Raw genomic sequence first — 12,506 nt, 5'->3', positions numbered from 1 at the left:
ACAGTTTATTCATTAACCCGTAGATTTGATCAACAAACAGATCATGTTTCAATCAATCAGGAGGAAGTTAGCAGTTTGTCTGCCACACTGGGCTAATGAGGGAGGATTAATCTTCCTGTCCGACTCTCGTTAGCAACCAGCTACAACATCACCCTGACCGTCGATCGATAGAGACAGAGTGCTGGAGTAGCTCAGCGGGTCTGACAGCATCCTCTGGAGAAAAGGAATAGGTGACATTTCGGGTCAAGACTCGTCTTCAGAAACGTCACCTGTCCATGTCCTCCAGAGATGTCGTCTGGCCCGCTGAGTTACTCCAGCTTTTTGTGTCCATTTTTTCCCTGTCTCTTTCTCTCCCTTCCTTTTTCTCTCACCCACATCTCTATCTGATTCTCTCCATCCTGAATGTCTATCTGACTAATTTTCCATCTGTACTTCCTACTCCCAATCTCTCTATCACCATCTGTCCCTCTCCCCCTCTCTCTCTCCATCTCCCCCTCCCCCCCCCCCTCCCCCGCTCTCTGTCTCTCTCCCTCATTTAGAATCGCAATACAGCCATCCCAGGCTTTTTACAGAGATCCAGAAATCAATGTTGTCATTCTTAGGAACAAACATGCGTACGTACGTAGGACTTTTGAAACTGATAACGTTGCGGAAGTTTGTTTACAGGTCAGGGTGCTCGAAACCTGTGTGCTCTTAACCTGTAGATGGTCTGTGTAACCTCTGTGGGTGTAAAGACCCTCATGCCAATGTTTGCAAGAGCCTGCCAGCATTGAGATACAGATCTTGGGGTCCAAGGCCATGGCTTCCTGAAAGTGTCAACACAAATCCATCGGGTGGTAAATATGGTTAAGAAGGAACTGCAGATGCTGGAAAATCGAAGGTAGACAAAAATGGTGGAGAAACTCAGCGGGTGAGGCAGCATCTATGGAGCGAAGGAAATAGGCAACGTTTCGGGTCAAAACCTTTCAAGTCTGAAGAAAGGTTTACTCCAGCTTTTTGTGTCTATCTTATGCTTAGTTCAGATAGACACAAAAAGCTGGAGTAACTCAGCGGGACAGGCAGCATCTCCGGAGAGAAGGAATGGGTGACGATTTGGGTCGAGACCCTTCTTCAGACTTATGTTTAGTTTAGTTTAGAGATACAGCATGGAAAGAGGCCCCTTGGGCCCACCGGGTCCGCGCCGACCAGCGATCCCCGGACACTAGCACTATCCTACACACTAGGGACAATTTACAATTTTTACCAAAGCCAATTAACCTATAAACGTACGTCTTTGGAATTCCGTGTTCTGTGTTGTGAAGTGAAAACAAGCGACTGAGACAGTGGTACTGAAAATAATTTCATTTTTTTAATATAATTGTCATCACAAATTTAACAAAGAGTCGGTCGGAAGCATGGTCTGACTGAGAGAGCTCCCGACTGATGTACTTCTTCATCCTCACCCAGGGAAGGAGCGGGGGATTAAGCAACCTGGGCCCTCTTAAAGAATGGGCACCGCGCGGGGAAAATGGGCACGAGGCCTGCATCTGCTGCCGCTCCTTCTGCGCTGGCATCACCAACACCTACACAGAAGCCAGCTCACCAAACAGCAAGCAGACCGCCTGGTTACTGCTCTGGTAACTACAGTATCTGCTCAGAGTACCGGGACTGCAACCAGCTGGTCCCTGGTGCATGGGACACTGAGGACTGTTTCTAGGCCCGGTTACAGGCCTGTGGCACCAGGCCTGGTTATTGGCCTGTGACACTAGGCCCAGTTATAAGCCTATGGCACTAGGCCTGATTATAAGCTTCTGGCGCTAGGCCCGATTACAGGCCTGTGGCATTAGGTCCGGTTACCAGCCGCTGACTCAAGGCCCGGTTAGAGGCCTGTGGCACTAGGCCCAGCTTTAGGTTTGTGGAACTTGGTCTAGTTACAGTGCCAGTGGCCTTAGGTCTGGTTACAGGCCTGTGACAGTGGGCCCATTTACAGGCCTATGGCACCAGGCCGGTTAGAGGCCTGTGTCACTAGGCCCAGTTTTAGGCTTGTGGTACTAGGTCTAGTTACAATGCCAGTGGCACTAGGCTTGGTTACAAACCTGTGGTACCATGCCCAGTTACAGGCCTGTGACATTAGGTCTGTGACATTGGGCCCAGTTACAGGCCTGTGGCATTAGGCCTGCGGTACTAGGCCCGATTACAGACCTGCGGTACTATGCAAAGTTACAGTGCCTGTGGTACAAGGCCCAGTTACAGGCCTGTGGTACAAGGCACAGTACGAGTGCCTGTGGTATTAGGCCAGTTTGGATGCCCCCAGATCACATTTGCCTTCATATTTAGGCTCGTGCCATTAGCCCCAGTTAAAGTGCATGCGGTGTAAAGTCTGTTCAGAGGGAGGTTGCTCGGGAGGTTATCACTGAGGTCTCCTTCCCTTCTCTCTCAATGTGTAATTAAATAAGACGTTCAACAAGCTATTCTAAGATACATTAAAAATACAAAGAAAAAACATTGCTAAAAGCACATTAAATACAGAAACTAATCTCCAGAACCCAACTTCAATCTGTAACGATTTACAATATTCTTAATAAAATTAAATTTTATCTGTTTTACACATTTAGGCCAAAGGACAATATCTACATTCACCTCATAAACCAATTACCAAAAGGTAAAAAAATCCTGACTATCCTATGCTTCAAACTGCAGAGAAGATAAAAGAACTCATTTTAACACATGGTGGTCCTGCCCCTTCTCAGTCTCTCTCAGTTGAAATGCATTTTAAATATATATGTTATTGGGTCCCCCGCGACCACCCTCCATTTCCCATCCAACCTCCGCCTCTCCTGGAGTCCATCCTTGTTGCTGCGCTCAGCTCCAGAGATGCCGACTGTTGTCAGGATACAGTTCCTGAGGATCTCCCTGTTGCTAGGATGCGGATCCCAAGATGGCTGCCGTTGCTAAGATACAGTTTCTAAGGTGCGGCCTGTTACCAGGTTACAGTTCCAGGGATGCCGACTGTTGTTAGGGTACAATTCCTAAGATGGCAGCTGTTGCCAGGTTACAATTCCAGGGATGCCGACTGTTGCTAGGGTACAATTCCTAAGATGGCAGCTGTTGCCAGGTTAAAGTTCCAGGGATGCCGACTGTTGCTGGGATACAGTTCCTAAGATGGCAACTGTTGCCAGGTTCCAGTTCCAGGGATGCCGACTGTTGCTAGGGATACAGTTCCTAAGATGGCAACTGTTGCCAGGATACACTTCCAGGGTTGCCGACTGTTGCCGGGGATACAGATCCCAAGATGGCTGCCGTTGCTAAGATACAGTTCCAAAGATACTGACTATTACCAGAATACAGTTCCAGGGATGGTGATTGTCGCTAGGTTACAGTTCCTAAGCTATTGCCAGGATACAGTTCCTGAGGTGCTGCCTGTTGCCAGGATCCGGTTCCAATGCTGCCAACAGATATTAGGATAGAGTTCCATACTTGGTGACTGTTCCTTGAGTACAGATCCGGGAATGCCTTCTGTGGCTGAGAAACAGATGTAAAATTGCTAGGGGTACAGATCCAGGGAGACTGTCTGATACTGAGGTTCAGTTGTAAGATATATCTGTGAGGCTCATTTCCGGGAACATTGACCGTTGCTATGATACGGTCCTGTGCTGCCAACTGAGGCTGGGACACGGGTTCTGGGTATGTTAAATATTACAAAAATACAATTTCCGGAACGCTGACTATTATTGGGATGCAATTCCACAGATTCAGAGTGATTCTGGGCCTACTGTTTCAGGGGACATTGTTCCGGGGACAATGGGAATGTTATCCTTCGCTTGTGAATGAAGTATTGCACTATATGATAAGCATAAGCAAAGTGCACTCAAACCTCCAGCCACAGGCACTTCAATAGGAATTGCGTGTCAAACTGAATCTCAGCACCTACCCAAGGGCCCCAAACAATAGCAATGCTCCTGAAAATCAACATTCAAAAACCTCTGTGATTTATCAGCAAGAAACCCTTCAGGTGTGTTCATAAGTTCATGTCATAGGAGCAGAATTAGGCTATTCGGCCCATCGAGTCTACTCCACCATTCAATCCTGGCTGATCTATCTTCCCCTTCAACCCCACTCTCTTGCCTTCTCCCCATAACTTTTGACACCTGTACTAATCAAAAATGTGTAAATCTCCGCCTTTAAAAAGACCAAAGATTTGGTCTCCACAGCCGTCTTTGGACTTTAGAGATACAGCATGGAACTAGATCCTTCGGCCCACCGAGTCCGTGCCGACCAGCGATCATCACACAAACGCGCACTTTCCTACACTCTAGGGACAATTTTACAACTTACCAAAGGCAGTTGACCTATAAATCTGTCGGTCCTTGGAGCGTGAGAGGAAACCGGAGCACCCAGATGAAACCCATATAGTCACAGACAACATCTGTAGCCAGGATCGAACCTGGGCCTCTGGCGCTGGGAGGTAGAGGCTCTACCAGCCGTGCCACGTGTAAACTCAAGGCGCCAATGAACCCGTGTGAATGCTGTAAGATTCCATGACCTCTAATCAACTCTGCAGACCTTACTCAAGCATGTAAGACTGTAAGGGGGCTGGAGATGAGGTAGATGTTGGGATGTCTTCCTTGTTGGGAGAGTCATGGACATGAGGATGCTTGACATTGGACGTTTGCCCAACATTAATTGCACACTTAAAACTGAGGGGGTTAGAAATGTTTCTCAAAGGCGAGGGAATCTCTGGGGTGGCGGAGGTTGAGCCATTAGATATATTTAAGGCGGAGATAGATAAATATTTGCAAAAGTCAGGATATGAGAGTTATGGAAAAGTGGCGCAGAAGAGGCTAAGGGAAGGGCAACCATGATGATATTCAGGTACAGGCTTGAGGGGCCGAGTGGCCTACTGCTGCTCCCGGCTCTTTCTATAGACAGGATGGGGGTGTGGGGGATGGCTGAATAATGGTGGCATCGGTTGAGTCCCTGGTGAACACGGAGAGGTTGAGATGTTATGGACAGTCCATACAGGGTACTGGTCTGCAGTTCTCATTCCGTCTGATGTGGGATCGGTGGTTAGGAAGTGTTGAGAACCGACCTGTTGTACATCACCTGGTAGTAGGAGCTCGAGTCGTTGATGGGCCCCGGCGTGTCGTAGCCAGTTTTGCCCACCAGCGAGTTGTACGTGTTACTGTAGGGTAGTGTTTGCTCGTAGAGTTTGAGGTCCATCTTGTGAGACTGCTCGGAGGACATCAGGTTGGTGATTGAGAAGGGGTGGTTGAAGCTGTAGTGAGGGTCCATCTTCAGCTCGTTGTGGAGGTCGGGAAGGTGCTGGATGGAGGACGGCAGGAGCGGGTGGCCCATGCTGTGGGGGGAAGGGGTGGCCGTGGAGTTTGGGTGATCCACCCGCTGGCACCTCAGCTCGGTCAGCGTCCTCTGCTCGTCCGAGCCCGGCGAGGTGTCCGAGCGGCTGGACTCCGCGTCCTCGGAGCCGGGGCTCGGGGCCTTGCCCTCGGGCACGTTCTCCAGCCCCTTGGCACCGGGGTCGAGGCCCGAGCGGGCCGCCAGCTTCTCCTTCTGGCACTTGAAGCGCTTCTGGCGGCGCAGGTAGCAGCCGTTCTCGAACATGTTGCCCGAGTCCGGGTGCAGTGCCCAGTAGGAACCCTTGCCCGGCTTGTCCGGGGAGCGGGGCACTTTGACGAAGCAGTCGTTGAAGGAGAGAGAGTGGCGGATGGAATTCTGCCAACGCTGCTGGTTCTCCCTGTAGTAGGGGAAGAGGTCCATGATCCACTGGTAGATCTCGTTGAGAGTCAGCATCTTGCTGGGGGCTTGCTGGATGGCCATGGTGATCAGGGAGATATAGGAGTAAGGGGGCTTGGCATGGCTGAAGTTCCTCCGATAGGGTTTTGGCTCCTTCCCTCGGCTCAGTCCCGGTGAGTAGGCCAAGGAGCCCAGGTGCTGGTTCATGGGCTGGTAGGAGATGGAGTTGATCGGTGGGGTCTGCCCAGCGTGCGGTCCGATGCCGGGACTGATGGAGCACTGTACCGACGATTGCCCGTTGGCGAGCTGGCCGATGGTGGGGGGCAGCACCGAGAGGGGCGGGCTGAGGTTGGTGTAGGACATGTTGAGGGAGGCAGGCGACAGGTTGCCGACAGACCCCATGGAATTCATGCCCATGTATCCGTTCATCGAGCCAAGGCTGGGATTCATGTTGGTCACCACCGGGTAGATCTTTGGGAAGAAGAACAGAAATAGTAGGTAAACATCAGCGAAACGTGAGACCCGGGAGGGGTCTTAAATCTCCGCAGCACAACCTCAGGAGCTCCCGAATCGAGGGAGGTGATCTGAAAATGCCCCCCCCGCCCCCACTACCAAAGACAATTTTCGCAAGCACAAGGAGCCTCAACCCCTCCAAGACTGGACTCGATGGGCCGAAGGGCCAGTTTCGGTTCTGTATGTCTATAATAATGAGAAACAAAAATAATAATAAACGACGGTAGTTCAGATAGACAGCAAAAAAACAGGCCATTCGGCCCACACCGACCAACGATCACCTGTCCACTAGTTCTACACACTAGGGACAATTTACAGAAGCCAATTAACCTACAAAACTGTACGCGTGGGAGGAAACCGGAGCACCCGGAGAAAACCCACGCGGTCACAGGGAGAGCGTATAAACTCAGTACAAACCCGTGGTCAAGATCGAACGCGGCTGAGTTAATCCAGCTCATTGTGTTTATTTTTGGTTTAAACCAGCATCTGCAGTTCCTTCCTACACAACGGGTACAAATAACTGCCGAGACCACTCTCTGAGAAGTGGATACCATTACTCCATAGTCTACTTTTGAGAGCGGCACAGTGGCGCAGCGGTAGAGTTGCCGCCTCACAGCGCCAGAGGCCCGAGTTTGATCCTGACTACGCCTGCTGTCTGTGTGGAGTTTGCATGTTCTCCCTGTGATCGTGTGGGTTTCCTCTGGGTGCTCCGGTTTCTTCCCACATCCCAAAGACATGGAGGTGTGTAGGTTCATCGAACTCTGTAAATTGCCCTCGGGTGTAGGGAGTGGATGAGAAAGTGGGTGAACATAGAACTCGAGGGTTGGCGTTGGCTCGGTGGGCCGAAGGGCCTGTTTCCATGCTGTATCTGTGAACTAAACAGTGACTCGTCGTGGAATTTCAGTGATGTTAATGCATAGAATACGCCCCTCTCCCACTACAATCAGTCCGAAGGAAGGTCCTGCCCCGAAGCGTCACCTATCCATGTTCTTCAGAGATGCTGTTCACAATGTTGGGCGAGTCCAGAACCAGGGGCCACAGTCTTAGAATAAAGGGGAGGTTATTTAAGACTGAGGTGAGAAAAAACTTTTTCACCCAGAGAGTTGTGAATTTATGGAATTCCCTGCCACAGAGGGCAGTGGAGGCCAAGTCACTGGATGGATTTAAGAGAGAGTAATGCCCCTGTCCCACTTAGGAAACCTGAACGGAAACCTCTGGAGACTTTGTGCCCCACCCAAGGTTTCCGTGCGGTTCCCGGAGGTGTTTGTCAGTCTCCCTACCTGCTTCCACTATCTGCAACCTCCGGCAACCACCTGCAACCTCCTGGAACCGCACGGAAACCTTGGGTGGGGCGCAAAGTCTCCCGAGGTTTCCGTTCAGGTTTCCGAAGTGGGACAGGGGCATTAGATAGAGCTCTAGGGGCTAGTGGAGTCAAGGGATATGAGGAGAAGGCAGGCACGGGTTATTGATAGGGGGCGATCAGCCATGATCAGAAATGAATGGCGTTGCTGGGTCGAAGGGCCGAATGGCCTCCTCCTGCACCTATTTTCTATGTTTCTATGCTACCCAACCTGCTGAGTTACTCCAGCATTTTGTGTATCACTGAATGCTTAGGCGCTGGTTTCCTGGTGAGATCAGACTCCGTGTGTGGGGTTTGGGTCGGTTGGCTGCTTACTCTACTAGAATGTTTGGGTATGGGTTGGGCAGGGCCAGGCTGACCCAGTACCTACACCAGGTCAGGATGATCTGCTTAGTATTCCCGCCTGTGTCCTCTGTTCTCGATCGATGTCTCTGTATCAGACTAAATGTATTCTTTGTATGCTTCCCGATCAGGTATGGTTGTGGAAAAAATACAAGTGTGCAGATGGGTTTTATTTTATATCTGAGCTTGTGCACACTATCAGAGCAGCTTATATTCACACACACATGCACACACACATGCAAACATACTCACGCATGCAGACATGTGCACACATAGACACAAATACACATGCAGACACAAACACAGGTGTGCAAATACAGACACAAACACACACACACACACACACACACACACACACACACACACACACACACACACACACACAGACACACACACACACAGGCACACACACACACACACAGACACAGACATACACAGAGACACACACAGGGACACACACGCACACACACACACACAGACACACACAAACACACACACACACACACACACACAGAGGCACACACACACACACACATGCACACACACACACACACACAGACAGACATACACAGAGACACACACAGAGAGACACACACACACACACACACACACACAGAACACACAGACACACACAGACACAGACATACAGAGAGACACACACAGAGAGACGCACACACACACACACACACACACACACACACACACACACACACACACACACACACAGACACACACAGAGAGACACACACGCACACACGCACACACACACACACACACACACCTCACACAGAGTTGTGAGTCTGTGGAGTTCTCAGCCTCAGAGGGCGGTGGAGGCCGGTTCTTTGGATACTTTCAAGAGAGAGCTAGATAGGGCTCTTGAAGAGAGTGGAGTCAGGGGATATGGGGGAGAAGGCAGGAACGGGGTACTGATTGGGGATGATCAGCCATGATCACATTGAATGGCGGTGCTGGCTCGAAGGGCCGAATGGCCTACTCCTGCACCTATTGTCTATTGTCTACACCTCTTCACCACCAAACTAAGCATACACTTTGTTTAAGAAAGAACTGCAGATGCTGGTAAAATCGAAGGTAGACACAAAATGCTGGAGAAACTCAGTGGGTGAGCCAGCATCTTTGGAGTGAAGAAATTGGCGACGCTTTGGATGGAGACGCGCTGAGTTTCTCCAGCATTTTGTGTCTACCTAAGCAGACACTTTGACAGACTGGTCACAATCTACACTGGAAATAAATATTCACAACGACATGTTAGAATGATGAGAGACGCAGATGGGGCAGACAGTAGTCTGAGAAATAGAGTCGTCCGTCAGCCATTCTCAGGAAGTTTGTCAAAGGAATCAGACAGCAACAGGCCCTTCAGTCCATCATGTGCATACTGGCCCCTCTGTGTGAATTCACTTTCGCTCCACTCCCTACACGCTAGAAACATAGAAAATAGGTGCAGGAGTAGGCCATTCGGCCCTTCGAGCCTTCACTATGATCATGGCTGATCATCCAACTCAGTATCCTGTACCTGCCTTCTCTCCATACCCCCTGATCCCTTTTGCCACACGGGCCACATCTAACTCCCTCTTAAATATAGCCAATGAACTGTGGCCTCAACTACCTTCTGTGGCAGAAAATTCCAGAGATTCACCACACTCTGTGTGAAAATGTTTTCCTCATCTCGGTCCTAAAAGACTTTCCCCCTTATCCTTAAACTGTGACCCCCTAGTTCTGGACTTCCCCAACATCTGGAACAATCTTCCTGCATCTAGCCTGTCCAACCCCTTAAGAATTTTGTAAGCTAGGGACAATTTGCGCAAGCCCGCTTCGTCTTTGGGACGTCGGAGGAAACCGGCGCACCCCTGGATAAAATAGACACTCCAGCGTTTTGTGTGTAATTTCCAAATGCAAGAAACGCATGCCATGATCAATATTCTCAACAAACCTGAAGATAGACCGTGCCACCCTCGTGAGCTGACGGTCTAATTGACTTGTAGCAGCATGGTGAGAATCCTTTACCCGACACGGCGACTGATGCAACACAGAGCAGCAGATTGTTACATGTCGGCACCAGGCCATGCGCACAGGACCAGTGCCACAAGGGTCCAGATTGTGCCTTGGCAGTTGTGCCCTGGGACTGGCGGCAATGTTGAACTAAGCAGACAGTAACTGCAGGGTCAGCTGTGCGGGGAGAGTTCATGAATGAACTCCGAGCCCTGCAGGCAAGCGACAGAGTGCCAGGCAGCACATGGGTGAGGAGACGTGCCAGGCAGGCTGTGCCAGCGTCAGTTTCATGGCGATACAGCGGCTCCATTCATTCCAAAAGAGCAGCATGAAGTTTGTAGTCTTTCCGCTGACTGGATAGCATGCAACAAAAAAACCTTTCACAGCACTGAACTAAACTAAACTAAACTAATCTAAACTGAAGATAGACACAAAATGCTGGAGAAACTCAGCGGGACAGGCAGCATCTCTGGAGAGAAGGAATGGGTGACGAACCGAAGAAGAAGAAGGGTCTCGAACCGAAACGTCACCCATTCCTTCCAGAGATGCTACCTGTCCCACTGAGTTACTCCAGCATTTTGTGTCCACCTTCGATTTAAACCAACACCTGCAGTTCTTTCTTAAGGGCCTGTCCCACTTTCCCGAGTTATTTACGAATTCTCCCAAGTTTTGAAACTCGCCGAATGTTCGTAACGTGTCCGTAGGAGTCCGTGGATATATCGTAGTGGCTCGTTATGCCAGCTGTAGGTGCTCGGGACTATTTTTATTACTCATGGTCATTTTTTATCAGACTGGAAAAAACGCCCCGACTTACCTGATGCCCCGAGTCCCTACGGCTGGTATAACGAGCGGCTAGGTTATACCCACGGACTCCTACAGACTCGTTACGAACATTCTGCGAGTTTGAATCAAGGGAAAAACTCGGGAGAATACGGGAAAGTGGGACAGGCCCTTTACACATACAAAACTAAACTGAACCACACTAAACTGAGCTGAACTGAACTGAACTAAACTCTAGTGCAGGTACATGGATAGGAATGGAATAGAGGGATATGGACCAAGTGCGGGGAAGGGATTAGCGTGGATGGGGATTTGGTTGGCGTGGACACATTGGGCTAAGGGTCTGTTTCCGTGCTGCATGAAACTATAGTTTAGATTATTAATGTCACTTGTGCTGAGGTTCAGTGAAAATCTTCTGTTTGCGTGTATCCAGCCAGAGAAACGACTGCACATGAATGCACGCAAGCAGTCCACAGTTTCTTTACTTGTCTGCTGTTTGGTTTTAACATTGTGTCGGTGGTTTGGTGTTTCAAATCGTTTTTGAAGAAAATCATTTTAATTTAATGAATAACCATATAACAATTACAGCACGGAAACAGGCCATCTCGGCCCTTCTAGTCCATGCCGAACACTTATTCTCCCCTAGTCCCATCTACCTGCACTCAGACCATAACCCTCCATTCCTTTCCCGTCCATATACCTATCCAATTTATTTTTAAATGATAAAATCGAACCTGCCTCCACCACTTCCACTGGAAGCTCATTCCACACAGCTACCACTCTCTGAGTAAAGAAGTTCCCCCTAAACTTCTGTCCCTTAATTCTCAAATCATGTCAATAGTTTTCGATTAGTTTAGCTTCAGAGTTGCAGCTTGTAAACAGGCCCTTCGGCCCATCGAGTCCAGGCTGACCAGCGATCACTCTTACACTAGTTCAGTCCTGCATCCCAGGGACAATTAATCCAAGACAATTAATCTGCATGTCTACAAATCTGCATGTTTTTGGAATGTGGGAAGAAACCAGAGCACCCGGAGAAAACCCATGTGGTCCACGCCGACCAGCGATCACCAGTACACTAGTTAGAAACATAGAAAATAGGTGCAGGAGGAGGCCATTCGGCCCTTCAAGCCAACACTGCCATTCATTGTGATCATGGCTGATCGTCCCCTATCAATAACCCGTGCCTGCCTTCTCCCCATCCCTTGATTCCACCAGGCCCTAGAACTCTATCTAACTCTCTCTTAAATGCATCCAATGATTTGGCCTCCACTGCCCTCTGTGACAGGGAATTTCACAAATTCACAACTCTCTGGGTGAAAAAGTTTTTTCTCACATAAGTCTTAAATGGCCTCCCCTTTATTCTAATACTGTGGCCCCTGGTTCTGGACTCGCCCAACATTGGGAACATTTTTCCTGCATCTACCTTGTCCAGTCCTTTTATAATTTTATATGTTTCTATAAGATTACCCCTCATCCTTCTAAACTCCAGTGAATACAAGCCTAGTCTTTTCAATCTCTCCTCATATGACAGTCCTGCCATCCCAGGGATCAATCTCGTGAATCTACGCTGCACTGCCTCAATCACAAGGATGTCCTTCCTCAAATTAGGAGACCAAAATACACAATACTCCAGGTGTGGTCTCACCAGAGCTCTATACAACTGCAGAAGAACCTCTTTACTCCTATACTGAAATCCTCTTGCTATGAAGGCCAACATTCCATTAGCTTTCTTCACTGCCTGTTGCCCTACACACTGGGGACAATTTATAGAAGG

At 49.4% G+C, this 12,506-nt stretch overlaps 1 protein-coding gene across 1 annotated transcript in view; it reads right to left on the bottom strand.

The window, feature by feature from the left end:
- Positions 1 to 1,326: 1,326 nt before the first annotated feature.
- Positions 1,327 to 12,506, bottom strand: part of LOC116967767 (hepatocyte nuclear factor 3-beta-like) — a 31,079-nt gene continuing 19,899 nt past the window's right edge. The window contains exon 2 of the mRNA XM_033014372.1: positions 1,327 to 6,201. Coding sequence (XP_032870263.1) covers positions 5,047 to 6,201 — 1,155 coding nt within the window. The 3' untranslated portion in view covers positions 1,327 to 5,046. The remainder of the gene's footprint in view (positions 6,202 to 12,506) is intronic.

The sequence above is a fragment of the Amblyraja radiata genome, chromosome 41 (assembly GCF_010909765.2).
Source record: "Amblyraja radiata isolate CabotCenter1 chromosome 41, sAmbRad1.1.pri, whole genome shotgun sequence".
NCBI lineage: Eukaryota > Metazoa > Chordata > Chondrichthyes > Rajiformes > Rajidae > Amblyraja > Amblyraja radiata.
This window is presented reverse-complemented; position numbering and strand designations above follow the sequence as displayed.